Below are 16972 nucleotides of genomic sequence, written 5' to 3'. Positions count from 1 at the left end.
CTCTCTGACAACATGGTGGGAGTTTCTAAAATCACTGAGTCTTCATTAATCCCATGGAAACGTTGGGCAGGTGCTCAGTATTTGTATATGTGTGCATGAGGGTGGGCATGCATGCTTGTGTCTGTGTGTGCCTTTTTGTCTACATCTGTGTGTCAGGTTGGGTCTTGGACTCAACCTCTCTTGGAACATCTCGGGCCCCCCATCTCCATCTCCGCCCACCATACCGGTGCATTGGTGGTTCTCGGTGTCTGTGGCTGGGTGCTTGGGTGTGTACAGGCTCACTCCTGGCCCCCCTGGCTCTGTCGGGCCCATTCCAGGGTGTGGGGGGGGCCCTTGGATCTCAGGTCTCTGGGCCCGGGTTCGGTCTGCTTTGTCATAGCCGTCGGAGCCTGTGGGCTCGTTGTTGTGCGCTCGTCGTTCTGGTTCTTAAAGAAAATCCGTTGCTTGGCAAACATTTCTATGCAAGTAAGAGTTTGCAGTGGCTCCACCTCTGTAAAGATGTGACCAGGGCCAGCGGGAGAACTCTGGCTTTTAACACCAGCTGATGAGTGTCACTTCAGATCTGGCTCATCATCATTATGACATTAAGTGTCATCAGCACTAAAAAGTGCAGATACAACTGTTGACAGCATATGCAGTAGATCCTAAAAGTACTCAGGCCTCTACAATTCTGGCACCTATAAGTGTCACATTAAGTGTCAAAGCATTAAATTGAAATTGCTGACTTTTTCTGTAATGTTCAGCCTGAAATATGTAGTTTTAAGCCCCAAAGAACATCTGTGAAGATTCTAGTTCTGATTATCTTTGTGCTGTGACAGCATCATGGGGATGAGCAGAAACAAGTAAAGCCGTATTTGGTATGTTTTGCATTCCTATTGATACGCAAAGGCAGACTCACCCACAAAAACACATAGACAGCATGTTCTGACAGGATCTGTCATTTTCACACTTCCCAATCATTATAAATCAGGATTGAATTCATTTTGGTAGCATCATGTTGCATTTGCATTTTGAAGTGACAGATTCAACAACTGCTCATCTCAAACATGCTAGCAAAATTTGTTTGTGAAGTTGGGTTTTCTTTGTTTGTTTGTTTTTTGTTTCTGAGAAGAAGAAAAAAAGGGCCACTACATTGTTTTCTGTTTGAATTTAATTTGACTCTGTTTAATGCAAAAGGGATCATGAATCTGTTGCTGCAGCACTGAGTGATGGTCTATAGAAAATCCAAAGGTCTGAGGTTTGGACTTGAGCTTTAGAGTGTACAGATCTTAAATGTTTGTGTCACTAAAGTTGTATATTGAGCAGTTTGTTTTTTTTATGTTTCCCATCTAGGTCTGACTCTGCTGATCCCCTACCTTCTTACCAATAAGAAGCGGTGGAAGGAATGTAAGATCCGTGTTTTCATTGGAGGCAAGATCAACAGGATTGATCACGACCGCAGAGCGTAAGTACTGTACAGGCTGTCAGTTTTGTCAAGACTGGAGAGTACTGTACATGACTGTACAAAGGAATGAGTGTCTACCCTATGAAGTCTTTTATTGAGCCTTTGAAATCAAAACGATACTACCAAAACGCAGCACTCCAAAAAATGTAAACAAAACCAAACTACCTAAAATAATAATAATAATAATAACTTTCTAATATCTTTGTCTTTGCCTTTTAAAAATTTAAAGACACTTGTTGTTATAAGCAGCACTAAGTAAATAAACTGAATTTAAAATTCAGTCATATTGTTAATTACACTTAAATGTAATTGTTATTAAACATAAAAGGATTCATAACATTGGATGAGAACAAGAAGAAGCTGTAAATAGCCCTGGTGCTCTTCTGCCTTTAGTCTTTTGACTAAAACATAATTTAGGCACCTGAAGTCTAGTTTTAGTCTAGGTTTAGAATGCAGACTGCTGATGGAAATTAGTTGGTAGCTAAATCTGGCACAAAGCATCCTTTTCTTTTTAACTTAATGTATTTTGTGCGTGGGCCCGTAAATACAATAAAATAAAATTAAATGCAATTTGCAATATACAATTTAATTAATTCTGCGTGGATCTCTTCTTTCGGGCAGGATTAGGGTTAGTGGACACCCAAGCTTTTGAATGTGGTAACTCGAGAACGAAGCAATGTAGGAGTTTGAAGTTGATACCATAGGTGTATCTACTGAAAATCCAGAGGTGATTTTCAGTAGATCACCTCTGGATCTCGACCTTAGGGTCAAGATCAGTAGATCTTGACCCTAAGGTCGAGATCAGTGACCTTGACCTTAGGGTCAAGGTCGAGTTTTCTGAAAACCTTGTAAATGCCATAATTGGAGAAGGAGGTCACCTAGGATCTTAAATAGATTTATAATAAGTTCATGAGTTTGGCCTTAAGGTCAGGGGTCAGAGGTTTTCTGAAAATTTAGCGAATGTGACAACTTGAACAAGGACAAATTCGCACCATAGGCGCATTTATCAGGAGGCTGAGGACGACCACTGGCCACCACCAGTATTTTTATTTGTTGATAAAAGTGTCATAGTTATTGTCAAAAGAAGATTTTCATTGACAAAAACTACGACGACAATTATTGGTCAACGAAATTAACACTGTTGCAGACATGAGGAAGCTGTGCCTTAACATACATGCTGTGCAGTTAGCAGAAAACACAGTGTAGGTATGTCCTTCCTTTCAGCTCCGCTCACACATTTGTTTATAACATAAGGATGTATCCAAAAACTAGATGTCTTAAAATGCATTTTATATGCACAAAGTACTAACCCTGACTGTTTCTGTACATTATTATAAATGTCACTGTTCACTTAAAGGCTGACATCTCTCCAGGTTAATGTAAGCGCATACAACGTAAAATGTACACATAATGTATATTGCAGCATTCAACACTGCATGTTTTTGACCATAAATAGGGAAACAATCACACAAAGCTCATATTAGTTATTAAATATTATTGTAGTAATAAAAATTAATAAAAATCAACTAAGAAGTTGAACTGCTACATATAAATAATAAATTTGCCTTTGTACTTGCTGTGTGGGTGTATGCATGCATGTGTGTGGGTGCTCGAAAGGAGCCATACCCACATTTTCTTAAATGGATTGAATTTTGTAGGTGCTAATATTAAATGTATCTTAGTAAATATACCTTATTTATTATATGTGCTTACAAAAATTGCTCATCCTACAGACAGACTCCACCTCCTCTGACTTGTCTTTGTTATCCTCTTAAAAAATTGATTAGCTCGACACATGAAGCAGTTCTACAACTGCTACAGGTTGTGGTTGGTGGATTTTCAGTTGCAGCAGATCTCAAGTGCAGAACGAGGTATACCGATGCCAGCTCAAGACCAGTGCTAGAGTTAGTCCATCTGTTGTGGAATGAGAGACTGGAGAAGCAGCTGAATGAAACTGAAGCCAGTAGGGAAAACACAGGAACAAAAAGGTCATGGCTGACAGATTAGCAGGCGCTGAACAGTCAGTCTGAATCCGGTAAAGTTTCAAATCGGTGAAGAAAATGTGATTGAGTTCATTCTCAAAAGTTTTTCTCTGGGGATGATGTGAGTCTATCCCTTACCCCCACCCCTCCTGCCAAAGAAGTCAACACGATTTTGTTGGTCGGAGAAAGTGCCACTCATTGTTCTGCTTTTGCCGTATGAAGTTAGCTGGGTGTAGAAGCTTTTATGTTTGCGTGACTACAAAACTATCAACAGTCTGTTTCAACACACATCTGACATTTCAACATGTTCCTGTCTAACTTTATCTCTTACCAACACACAGAAAGTAAAACCTGCTTCCAGCAAAGGCTAAATTTCAACTGCTGTTTCCTACACCCTTGTTTCTGTAAACACGGGAAAAGCATAAAACTTTTTTTTTTTTCCCTCCAAAGCTGGGAGTCCTGCCTGCACCTCCTGCTGGAAAGCAGCTGAACTAAAGATTTGAGACAAAAATGAAACAAAGTTGTTAAAGTAAATGAATAAATGCTTGGCACTGGAAACATGACAGTCACGTAGCCAACACAATAATAAAGAGCTTGAACACGTAGTCCTGTAGCCCACAAAACATAGATAGCAGATGATGCTCTCCGGCACCAAGTGTTTGAAGCTAAAGCTAAAGCAAATTATTCTCATAGATAGAATTCCACATTATAAACCCTGTACCACCCGCTAGTGTTCAGAGTTATTCAAAGCAGCTTCCCGTGGATTTCAGGATGACTCGGCACACATGTATCCATCCAGAACTTCTTAGACTGCACATGTCTTCTTTAACAGCTTATTTATAGTATTGATCCTACTTCTCTGTTTTTGACGTTCCCGTTACAGGATGGCTACTCTGCTGAGTAAGTTCAGGATAGACTTTTCGGACATTACTGTCCTTGGAGACATCAACACCAAGCCCAAGAAGGAACAGTAAGTCCACTTTGTTAAGCTTCACACTTTGAACATCCTCCACAATTGTTAACGTGTATTATGTCACACATTCAGTATCTAAAGTGCCTTGAGGAAACTGTTGGCTCTATTTGGCACGGTATAAAGAAAGGAAAACTAACCGTTTTAATTATGTCAGCATTTGAAATTCAATATTTAGCATGTTTGAGGACATTAAGCTGAGCTGAAAAGCAAATTACTGGCGCCCTCATGTGGTCTGTGTGGAAAAGACCTGTGGCTTTGAGACCATGTTGATTTGGTTTGAACAAATGATGATTTTTAACAAGGGAACATTTTCTTAACATTAATAAATCTGAAGACTTTTCAAGAAAGTATCACAGTCCAGATCCAGACATCCGCCTGGGTCTCGAGACTTTTTTTTTTTCTTAGCATTTCTGCATTAGTAATTTCATTTTATTCAAAACATCCATTTTTCTTCATTTCTTTGGTGAGATGATTTTGAAAATTCAGTTCATTTCAATTTTATTTATATAGTGCCTTATCACAACAGTTGCCTCGAAGCTTTGTGTAGTTACCTGTTTTACATGAGGATTAACCATGAAGCTGTTGTGACGCAGCATGGCAGCCTTCGAGGAGATGATTGAGCCTTATCGGCTGAAAGAAGATGATATGGAGCAGGAGGCAGCTGAGAGGCTGAAGAACAGCGAACCATGGAGGATCACTGACAACGAGCTGGAGCTATATCGTGCCAAGGTCACAAGATTTCCCTGCATACTCCATTTACATGCGTCTTTAATCTCATAAGATGAAATTCTTGAGTCTGTCAAAGTTCCATATGACTTCAGGGTTCAGAAGGATTCATTCTTTGATCCTCTGCAGCCTCATTCAGTTGTTCTGTAGAGAGAGTGGAAGCAGTTCAGTGTAGCTTATACTGTGAGCGAAACTGCTGCCTCGAACTCTGTGGTGCAGTGGCTTGCGAAAATGATCTTGTTACGTGATACCTGATTGCTTGATCCTGTGGTTGTCTCTCTTTAGACCCAACGTCAGATCAGACTCAACGAGCTGCTGAAGGAACACTCAAGCACAGCCAACCTCATTGTTATGTAAGCTTGGGTTGGGTTGGGTTGGGTTGGGTGGGGGGCGTATGTGTTTTAGTTTCAATAATACAAAGTGGGGGCAAAAAACATGATGATTTAAAAAAAAAAAAAAAAAAAAAAACTTGAATGAAAATACTTGTTGTCAGCAGATTAGACATACAAACCTCTGTCTACTGACAGCAACACCAGCTGGTTATAAGCTAACATTATGCAAGCTAATGTTAGGCGCAAATGTCCTAGAAATCACACTTTCCCTCTGATAAACAGTTTGATTGCGTTCTCATATTATTAAACGGTTTGTTCAGTAAGCCTCAGAGGCCAGCGATGTTACGTCATCTTCAAAGTTTCACACCAAACGGCAGCTGTCGGAAGCTACCAGGAGCAAAAACAGCAGCTCGACTGACAGTTCAGCCGATCCTTAACATGTTAAAGCCCGAACCATGGAAATTCACATTTTTTGAAAATGGAGCATTTAATATGGACAAATTAAAATACATCAATAAATTAATCTTCATTTGGATATGAGTTTTATTTGTGCAATTCCAGAAGTGAGGTGGGAAAATCCCACAAGGGCTGCTGGTGTGGAGATGCTCTGACCCTCATCTTTGGGTCACTCAAATCTTTCCTGCTACTTTGTTCACTTGCTCACTAATTTACCCCATCTAATAACAGATGACAAGATAACTAGTGCTAAAAATTGTGGGCTGAAAGTGATTATTAACATTTGACCAAGTCAACGGGCAAAACTGTGATGAACCACTTTGGAAAAGGAAGGTGGAAAGCTTGCTTTGGGCTGGAGGTGATAATGATCATAACAGATAAATTTGGCTTTTAGTCACTCTTTCCTGAAAAGGCCTTTTGTGGGTTTTGTAACTTTTATAAAGAAGAGTGGGATTTTGAGTGGCTTCAATATGTGATGCTTCTACCTAATCCTTAAATGTGCAGTGAAGTGATGAGCTTTCATTAATTTGAATTGCCAATTCTTAAACAATTATGTGTAAAGATAACAGTACCTGATTTTTAGAACTTTTCTTATTGCTCCTTTTTGGTTCTAGTTTCATTGCAGTCTCTCTTTCTTTGCCTTTGTTTGTGCAGAAGCCTCCCATTAGCCAGGAAGGGTGCTGTGTCCAGTGCTCTCTACATGGCCTGGCTGGAGGCGTTGTCCAAGGATCTGCCTCCCATCCTTCTGGTGCGTGGCAACCACCAGAGTGTCCTCACCTTCTACTCTTAAAGGGGAAAAGCCGGTGATTTAAGTCACAGCTAAAGTCTAAAGGTCCACCACATACACTCCTGAGATAGCAGAATACAAGCCAGTGATGGAAACAGTGCTGAGTAATATGAATCCAATGAAAGTGCTATTTTTTTGTGTAAAAGTGCTACATGTTTTGTGATGGAGGAATTTTATGTTGGGGGTGGGTGCTGGTTGTAAAGTTGCCCACTCTTTTTCCTTTCTTTCTTTTTATTCCAAGATGTCTGGGTTATTCTCTCGTTGCTCTAGTTCCTTCTGATTTCCTCATTAAAGTGTCATTTTTGTTCAAGTTGATTTCTCTCAGGCTCTCTAAAGCAGGCGTGCACAATATAGATGTGTTCATGATGTGGAATATATTGATGTCATACATTTTAAGTTTATCAGACCAGATGTTGTTTGCTCCAGCAATAATCACCCTGTCATGTTTTTTTCAAGTTGGGGAAAATGCTTTGCAACACCTTCTAAAGCCTTAAGGATGTGCCTTCCAGTCAAATCGGATGAAACGGAATTAGAATCTCTATTCAGATTGACAATTTTAACAGAATTTCCTTCTTAGCCGTGCGGGTGGATTTAAAGTAGAATTTTATAAAGAGTGTCAATTTGAACACTCTTACAGTTTTGACCTTAATCAGCATATTTATTTGGGGCTTTGATTTTTATATTTTTCACTTTTGAGTCTTCCTTTGTAAAAGTTGCTGAATACTCATTACAACAAGATCCTTTATCTTTTAGACACAGTTTGTAGGGGAGGGGTGCATGTGGGCATAGACTTAAAGTCTCTGTCAGAAAAAATGTGAGGCTGGGTTTTTCTTTAGCCTTTTCAGGTGGATAAAATCTCTCCCTAGTAGCTGCCGATTATCAGCTTTCTTTGGTTCTGTGGCCACATGTATTGTTGTTTCGCTGTAAAGAAACTCTTCTACCCTTCAAGATGCTAGTCCAAACCTTGCCTTAATGCTAGAACTATACTATACTGTCACGATTGTCATAAGTTCTCGCTCCCTCTTAAGCCATGTTGGCTGGAGGGTTTGTGTGTAAATGCAGATATTCATCCATTATTAAGTCTCAGCACATATGCATCTTAATCTGCATTAGTCATTTAGCCTCACTTCATTTAGTGTGCACTTGTGGCACATCCCTGTCTTTTAGCTTAATTATTACTATTGATTTTAGGGGTGACGTGGCATCACAAAAAGAAAGCCATACATAGACATTTTCCAGTTGTAGTGTACTGTAGAGGTCACATGTATCCCCTGTTCTACTGTGACTGTAGAGAATATTGATTAACTAGCTTCAATATGCAATAGTACAGCTGTTACTTTGGGGAGTGGTCACAGGTGTCGTCACAGAGAAAAATAACCCTGAGCCTAAAATCAATTCATGAAACTCATTGTATTTGAGTTTTGTGGGGAAAATGGACAGTAAAGTGAAAGTAACCCGTTAGCTTTTGTTAAGATTGCAAATGTTGTTATTAAAACAGCTGAGCATAAACGGGTTGGTTGGAGTGGTTCTAGCATAGATGTTTATTTTAAGTGCATTGCCCTAAAATTAGTCATGATATTTTGAAGCCTCTGCATTGTGTTGTTAAATACAGCAGAGATGCACAAGTCATTGTGGGTGGTCTCGTTATTTTGGATTAAACAGCATGGACTTTGGCTCATTATGATTATGGGTGAGAAACTACTATAAAGCAAATTAAACTTTACTATATGCAATTTAAAAGAAGAATGTGAGAGTGCTTAGGTTAGTTGAATGTACACTACACTAGTAGTACCTTTTGGTTTCCATTGTCATATGTATCATATGTTTCCTGCATATACTGCAGTTAGCACAATAGTGTTCTGTCTGTCGGCTTCATTGTGCTATTAGCGTTCATGCAGCACCATTGCCCACCACTCTGTTGTTCACATGGATTATCACTATGTTAATAATCCATGTGTGTAATGTTTGCAGGGACTGTTGAAAGGATTCAGTACAAACCTATTATATAGATCTATACTCTTGCTCACCAGAGTGCTAAATGTAGCCGGAATAAGTTTTAGTTATGTGAAAGTGTGGGCTTGGAAAGCACTGTTAGATCATTTCAAAGGCAGTCCTACATTGTAACAGCCTCAAATACCAAAATTCATCCACACCACAGCTGGTGTTCATGCAGCTGACACTGCTTTTCAAAATAAAAGACAAAATGTATCTAAAATTTGGTATTCCTGCAGCTGAGTGCATCCCTGTGCACTGTAACTTAAACAGTGAAACTAAATTATGCTTAACTCAAACTATGAAGTATGACTGAAGATTTCTGTATTAGAGCAAATGTAAATGGATTTATTGAAGACTAACTGCTACGCAATACAATTGGTGAAACAAACTGCAGTTTTTGTTTTGGTCTTTTTTGTTTGTTTTTTGCTGTGCATTTTGGGCAATATAAATCTGAGATTATCAATGTGGGCTGAGATGGGGATTTGGGGGCACTATTGTGTACTATAACAAAATAAAGGAGTGTATCTTTCAGATCTCTGTTCGTTGTTGTGTTGTGAGGCATTCACTCTTGTTCTCTTGTTGGTACAGAACAACATTATTACAAACAAGGACACGGGTTAAACCATTTGTATATTTAAAAAAAAATTATATTTGCTTATCTATCTATATCTGTATCTATCTGTAATTATACACACACAGTTATATACATACATACATAATATAAAAAAACACAACACTCATGTATCAATTAGAGGGGTTCTTTTTCATGTCACATTAAACAAAACAAAAATACCTCCTATTAACGTATTCCAGCCAGCTAATGGTGTTTGGGTGTTTCCCTCATTTGTCTTGATAGACAAAACATCTGTCTGACAAAATTACTGCATTGTCCTCAACAAATCAAATCATATGTACGTGTAAGTCAAGGCATTATTTGAGTTCTCCTAATTATTGTTTGTATTCTTTGCCATATTCCCTGTTCCTCCTATAGCAGGCATGTTGTTCCATGAGGGTGGATTCTAATATTTCAAAAATGATAAAATGGTCCTAAAATCTATTGTTGGTTGACATCACTAAGTTTATAGTAAGTATAAACTAACATGTAAATAAACTTAATAGTATATACACATGGAACATGTTGGAAGGGTATTTATTTTAGTTCAGACTTTTTTTTTCCTCTTTTAATATTTGGAGTTTTGGTTGTAATTTGATTTGCATGTCAATGGTTTTTTCTTTTGCAGTTTGTTTCCTTTTGATTTTAGCAAATTGTCTTTCTCCTTGAGTCTGTATCTGTAGCCTTTCAATGAAGAAAAAGATATGATGACAAGCGGCTCAAACCAGTTTTCTCCTGCTTTAACTCAAACGTGTAAGGCCCAGCTGGTTGAAGCAGGAATGTTTTGATACTGTTAACAGTCACAGATATGCTTTTTCTAACATTTTAACGTGTATGATTACCAGTACTTTGTACATCTTTATTGCAATAAATAAACCAAATGAAACCATTAACATCTGTAGTCTGCATTTGTGGTTTGCAAGGCTTCTATTTAATTCAGTTGTATGTATTGTTTACTGAATTTTGCATAATGGATAAAGCTCCTAGAGTGTTAAAGTGAATCAGCGATCTGACCTGAGGAACCTCATTCGGGGGGGACTATGACAGAGCCAGGTTTATTTGCTGTTGGGGGTTAATGGAAGTCTAATACTGTGTTACAGCAGACAACAAATTATAGGAAAAACTCTGCACAACTAAATCAATGACAGCTAGTGGATTTGTTTTTGGGTTGTTGTTTTTTTTTTGGGGGGGGGGGGGGGGGGTTGGTTTTTGGTAGAGAAATGTATAATAAAATCTCAGCACACTGTCCCGCTTACCACTATTTTTATTCAGTTACAACGTTTTGGTCCATGTAACTTGCATAATGTAATATAAAAAAAATTAATGTATAAAATAATAACACTAAAGAAAGTGAAAATACAAAACCATGAAGAGAGCAATAAATTTAAAAAATAGTTTTAAGATCCTTATATTTATCGTAAAAGGTCTGTGGTATAAGATGGATGGGGCAACAGAGCTCAAACACCTGTTGGTCAGGATTCGATAATTATCATTTCAACACAGGGCATAAAGCCAACTTTTTAACCCAAACAAATCTGTTCCCTGCACTTTCGGAAGAAAAATACAAAACGTTTGTCTTCTGCACCTTAAAGAAAGATAACACTTTGAGATAAAGAGTTGAAAAGCATTTATAGATTGAAATGTACAAGTACGCAGTTACATCTGTGGCTGGGCATCTTTATAAGTGCAGCCTCACTCTTTATTTATATCAGTCTACCGCACCACATAAAGACAGTGTTAAATTTCAAGGGGAAATATTAATTATTTTCCTACATCATACCTTTTCTTCCTGGGCTTTCGCAGTTTTTAAATAACACATTTATTAGATCACCAGCCAGTATAAATGTAATCCTGCTGCTGCCCTAAATTAACATGATTAGTACTTACCAAATTATTTTGTTATGTTTCTGTAATCACTTTATAGCAAGATAATGGACCCTACAGTATTAGAAATCGGCATTTGTGGGAAGGAGGAACTCATTTTAAACAGGAAGAGACCACCAGCAGATCCAGGCAAACCTTTACACAACTGTGTGTTTTAGTGCATTTCAACTAATTTAAAAATTATATTTCAGCAAATACTTGACAGTTAATTAGAGAATGTGCTTCAAATTCATGACCCCCACAGATTGTAGCCAAAACATGTCCATTGTGATATGAAGCCATTAGGGTTCATATCCAGAAAACTGAAAAAGAAAAGAAAAATCCCCCAAAACAATCCATAACTTGTGGTACTCTGTCAAAGCAAGATAACAACAACACACTACCACTACAGAAAAGTCAGAAAAATTGAATGAAAGTGTACCCGAAAGTCAGATGTTTTTGTGGAGAACCACAGCTACTGCAATAAAAAGAAGAAGTGCACAAACAATCACAATGATTGAAGAGATAATTTTACAGAGTCTTCTTCTGCGCTCTGCTTCTTTCCTTATCAGTAAAGAATCAAATCCTGGTGTGTAGAGATCCTCGAGCCAGAAATCCAGATCTTTAGGAGTCTTGTCCTCTTCCTACAAAGAAAACAAAGACGTGAAACAGTGTATGAAAAAGTGCACCAAGATTCTTGTTGTTAGACATAAATATGTGTTTGTAACATATCTGTTCCCTTTAGCAGACTCAGGCTGCTTGAAAGAAAGCAACAAAAGAACGGGAATCTAATGTAGTCAATGGGCATCTGTTGGCAGAAAAGAATGGCGCATATTTATTTATTTTTTTAATGCATAGGAAATGTTCTTCCTGTGTACATACAAAGGCAGTAGCTAATGAGGCTGACCTCTAAAGTTTAAGGCTTACCATCCGAAAAGACTGGCTGCTGCACCGTCAAAGAATAGTGGCACATAACATGTGCTGCACAGGCGAGGGACAGAGAGCTAACTGTTGCATTAACCTGCATTAACATTTGCCACAATCGCAAGAGTAGCGTACCACTGGTCACTTTTGAATCTTAGGATTTCTGGCAACATGGACTACAGAAAAAGAAAGGCAAATCATTTCTATGTTGCATCTTTACACACAACAACACAAACAGCAGCAAAGTAAGCTAAATAATGACTCCTAAATTGAAGATTTGTGGTTGTTGAACACCATAATTTGATGGTTGCACATCAACTAAAAGTGTGCAGATACATTTTGTTCAGAAATATACATGACCACTGCAAATCATAGTGTTCTCCCAGAAGCGTTCCTTCCCCTAAACATGTTTATTTACTGAAATTGAAACAAAAAAGTTTTAAGTCAACACTTGATGACGGCATTTTTTATTTTCCTTAATATTTAAAGTGCAGCTGGTAAGCTATAAGTTTTGGGGGCACAAGTACTGTAGTAGTGACTTAGCAAATATTGACTCAGGGGTGAAGGCACACTAATGCTAGCAAGACAGGAATACTTTTAGTCCTTCAGTGGTCAGAAAAACTAGTGAAGAGAAATATATCACATTATGTTACAATATGAAAATAATCAAAGCCACCTAAAAGTGTAAGCATTAAACCATCACAGACATCATCTGGAAAGAAGCTCCAAGGGTTAAATGGTATAAATAAAAACTGGTATTTACACCAAAACGTGGGGATTTTATTGAATGTAGGACTTTTTGATGAGATCCAACGAGAGTATATTTGGAAATCAACAACTGCAAATATGCAAAAATGCATATTTGTGGGGAAATGAATTACACTGTTTAGATGGCAATCATCATATTAGAAGACCTTAGTCAGTGATTTTTGGTCAGCAACTGAGCCCTAAGCACTCACTTACTCATATCTTCTTTATTTCTTTTGGTTCTTTAGTGTGCCTATACAGTGTATAAAATAAGTATTGAACATATCACCAATTTTGTAAGTAAATATATTTCTAAAGGTGCTATTGACAATAAATTCTCACTAAATGTCAGTAACACCTCATCCAGTCCACACATGCAAAGAAATCAAACCATAGATTTCCATAAATAAAGTGGAATAGCAATCAAAGCACTTAACACAACTTGCTTCATTCGTCCAAGCACTTTTTTGCAATTCTGTTTCTATCTAACATCCTATAGATGCATTAGAGAACATCTTTCCCAAGAATATTTGGCATGCAGACTGAAGCAGCCAGGGATCAAACCGCCAACCTTCCAATTAGCAGATGATCTGCTCTACCTCCTGAGCTACAGCCACTCCAGTAGTGAGAAGCATCAAGAAACATCTCATGATGGGTAAAACCAACAAGCCTGTTTAGACCATTGGAATCTTACTGTTGCAAAACATATTGATGGCATTAGTTAGAGAAGTATTTCTAAGCTAATGAAGGTTCCAGTGAGCACTGCTGGGGCCATAATCCAGAATCATGTCAACATAAACCAACAACAACCAAGCACTTCTCATTAGATTTCACTCAGACTCTAATTAACAGAAGAGTTGTCCAAGAGCCAACGCCCACTGATGGAGAGCTACAGAACGACCTGGAATCAACAGGTACAATTGTTTTAAAGAAAACAATAAGTAATTTACTTAACTGCCATGGCCTGTATGCACGCTCACTACGCCAGACTCCACTGCTGAAGAATGCATGAGACTAGTTTCTCCATACAGGAAACATCTTGAAGATGCCATCACCAAAAGAGGCTCTTACACGAAGTATTAAATTAATTTCAGGTATCTTGTTCAATACTTTTTCCCTGTGTTACTTCTCATTATTACACATAACTTTATGGACAACTGTTTAATTTTCTGGATTGGATGGGTTCTTACCATGAAAATTTATGTCAAAATCTTTTTTAGAAATATATTTTTTTATAAAATTGGTGACATATTAAATACTTATTTTACCCGCTGTATATGCATATGCATATATATACATGCACAGTTCTTTGTTTACATATATGCATGTCCTCTTAGCAAACAACTGCACTAAAAACATTAACCTTGTTAATCTTCCACAACCTTTTTACTTTTCCACAAATTACCTGTAAATAGTCTGCAAGATTGCTATGGTTTGCTTGAGTGTCATAGTCCTTGACAGTCCAGGAAGGGTGTGATGTCTCATTCTGCTCAATCCCTGATTTTACATCCATGTACAGAGGGTTCTGTCTGATGTTGGTCTTCAGAGTGGATGGAGTGATGTGCTTCTCCAGGTATCTGTCCACAAACACCACAGGACTCCAGTCCGGGTGTGGCACAGAACTGCTTTTGGTTGTTACCCTTGGCTCCCTCTGTGGAGACAGAGGAGAATTCTCAATCCATCCAGCTTTAACATTTTCTATGGAGCTGCAGGCTACACTGGTTAGATAGCCTAAACCAGGGATTCATGTAATTAAAGGCTTTCTTTTTCAGAGGAACCATCCACAATGAGGAAGTAAAATTATTAACAAGATTTAAAAAAAAAAAAAAAAAAAAAAAAAAAGCAGTCCCAGGTGTGTTAAACATACCACCAAAACTCATGCATGCTCAACATGGAGCTGTTTGTTGTCTTTCAAATTCAAAGTCAAAGTCAGCTTTATTGTCAAAAAGCTCCACTGAGAATTTAAAGAGCTAAAAACAAAAGACATTTGTATTATAATGTTATAACTTAATGTTTGTTCATGTTTTTGGTGTCTTGTAAGCCAAGTATGACACAACAATGCTGTGCTCTCCTGCTCTGCTATTTCAAACTACTGTCACAAAGATCATACCTGAGAGTAAATCCTGTTCTGCCATTGTTTCTGACTGGACATTACTGCCCCAACCTGGAACATCCTGTGTGTGGCTGGCAGCATCCCAACGTCTAGCTGGAGGAATTTCTCTGGGTGGTTATTGTTGGGCAAAGCAGAAATATCCATCCTGATTCTGCTGCTCCATCCACACTGACCACTTCACTTGCCAACTACCTGGCTAATTCCACATACTCCCTACGTCTCACAGGCTCTGCAATAATAATTTATGAAGAGTGTGATATCTGAGGCTGTATCACTTGTGTAATGTGTGTAACCCAACCTGGCCAAAGGGTGGGGTGAAGGTGTGGGTTTGAGAGAGAGAGAGAGAGAGAGAGAGAGAGAGAGAGAGAGAGAGAGAGAGAGAGAGAGAGAGAGAGACCTAGTATCTGTGTCTGTGTAAAATGTCATCTGAGTAAGCAAGTAAATAAGTATGTGTTTATTTCATTTAGAAAGTTTAAGTTTATTTAATAACTTGAAATACTTCTCACATGCAAGGTCTTCAATAATCAGGCCCCCATCTTATCTTAAAGACGTGATAGTACTGTAAAATGTGAGAGCTTGTAGAATAAAAAGTGAGAATGTGGAGAAAATTGTTGGTATTTTGAAATTTTCATCTGTAAAATCTTTTCACACTCTTGAATTAAAAATTTCTGTCACCACAGTAAATCTAAAATTAAAGTATCATGGGAGTCATCTAATTGTTGAAGTTTTGCAATAATATTGTAGGGTCTTTACCTTAAAATATTAGGGGCCTTGTGCTGACTGTTGTTGTGATTTGGCACTATATAAATAAAATTGAATTGAATTGAATATTGAGCTCAATTCCACCATTGGATCGGGGTCTTTCTGTGGGGAGTTTGCATGTTCTCCCCATGTTTGGGCAAACTCCCCACGGAAACTCTAAATTGCCCATAGGTGTGAATGTGGGAGTGCATTTGAGTGTGAATGGTTGTCTGTGCATATGTGTTAGCCCTGCGACAGACTGGCGACCTGTCCAGGGTGTACCCTGCCTCTCTCCCTAAGACAGCTGGGAAAGGCTCCAGCACCCCCCGCGACCCTGAAAAAGGATAAGCAGAAGCAAATGGATGATTAATCCATGTAGTAACTAGTTGTATTTTGTATAACTAAAGTACTAAAAAAAATAGAGTACTATTTTTGCCATATTTTTTGAGTACTATTGAGTACTATTTTTGTGTTTATAAATTAAAATGAAAGTACCTCAAGAAGTCTCAGCTATCTTCAGAAAAATGACACAAGTTTGTAAGATGGGTTAAAGAGAGAAAAATACACTGACCTGTTGGAGCCACAGGGTAGCTTAACTTAAATATGCCAAAGGTTATTCATTTAAAATAAAATATGAATTTTGTTATCACAAAACAATAATGAATGTTTCACATAGCTTCACAAACAAGTGTAATCACCATAAATATGGTGTCTATCATATGAAACTAATAATACTGGAAAATGTCTGAGCACATTCTGGCACAATGAAAACTCCTTGGAGTAAGGAGGTGGTTCTTTGTCATTAGCATAGCTTAGGAGGTAGTGGCTTAGCTTGGAGGTGGGGAACGCCAAGGCGTCCCAGGCCAGCTGAGAGATTTTGCGGGTCCTAGGTCTGCCCCATGCCCGGAACACCTCGCCCAGGAGGTGTTCTGTCCTTGTCGGATGCCCGAACCACCTCAACTGGCTCCTTTTGATGTGGAAGAGCACCAGCTCTACTTTGGGCCTCTCCCAAAATCATCACCCTATCTCTAAGGCTACGTTCACACTGCCGGCGAAAGTGCATCAAATCCGATTTTTTTGACCCTATGCGACCCATATCCGATCATGGTATGACAGTGTGAACGGCACAAATACGATATTTTCAAATCCGATCTGGGTCACTTTCGTATGTGGTACTGAATCCGATACATATCCGATGTTTCAGAAAGCGACTGCTGTGTGAATGGTCAAGTCGCATTAAATCCGTCTTTTACGTCACTGACACAAGACAGACGCC

General features: G+C 38.4%; 2 protein-coding genes across 3 annotated transcripts in view; one reads left to right on the top strand and one right to left on the bottom strand.

Moving 5' to 3' along the window:
- The window catches only part of slc12a2 (solute carrier family 12 member 2), a 60595-nt gene extending 50394 nt beyond the window's left edge, over positions 1-10201 (top strand). For both annotated transcript variants that reach the window (XM_085166511.1, XM_085166510.1), the window contains 5 exons: positions 1333-1444; positions 4310-4396; positions 4993-5128; positions 5411-5478; positions 6568-10201. In XM_085166511.1, coding sequence (XP_085022637.1) covers positions 1333-1444; positions 4310-4396; positions 4993-5128; positions 5411-5478; positions 6568-6703 — 539 coding nt within the window. In that variant the 3' untranslated portion in view covers positions 6704-10201. The remainder of the gene's footprint in view (positions 1-1332; positions 1445-4309; positions 4397-4992; positions 5129-5410; positions 5479-6567) is intronic.
- Positions 10202-10847: 646 nt separating this feature from the next.
- minar2 (membrane integral NOTCH2 associated receptor 2) lies at positions 10848-15116 on the bottom strand. The gene is made up of 3 exons (XM_085166512.1): positions 14953-15116; positions 14248-14493; positions 10848-11815 (listed from the first exon to the last, which is right to left on the bottom strand). The coding sequence occupies exons 1-3, from the start codon at positions 15097-15099 to the stop codon at positions 11621-11623; spliced, it is 588 nt and encodes a 195-aa protein (XP_085022638.1). The 5' UTR covers positions 15100-15116; the 3' UTR covers positions 10848-11620.
- Between the last annotated feature and the right edge of the window lie 1856 nt (positions 15117-16972).

This window comes from Neolamprologus multifasciatus, chromosome 7, assembly GCF_963576455.1.
Source record: "Neolamprologus multifasciatus chromosome 7, fNeoMul1.2, whole genome shotgun sequence".
NCBI classification, from domain to species: domain Eukaryota; kingdom Metazoa; phylum Chordata; class Actinopteri; order Cichliformes; family Cichlidae; genus Neolamprologus; species Neolamprologus multifasciatus.
Note: the sequence above shows the minus strand (reverse complement) of the source record. Positions and strands in the feature narration are given on the sequence as shown.

Bases quoted from the DNA above. Each gene is read 5' to 3' on its own strand.
- minar2 (XM_085166512.1), bottom strand. From the start codon at position 15,099: ATGGATATTTCTGCTTTGCCCAACAATAACCACCCAGAGAAATTCCTC. The intron at 14,494-14,952 runs GTATGATCTTTG...CTGTCTCCACAG, and splicing joins AGAACAGGATTTACTCTCAG to AGGGAGCCAAGGGTAACAAC. The intron at 11,816-14,247 runs GTAATTTGTGGA...TTTTCTTTGTAG, and splicing joins ATCTTGCAGACTATTTACAG to GAAGAGGACAAGACTCCTAA.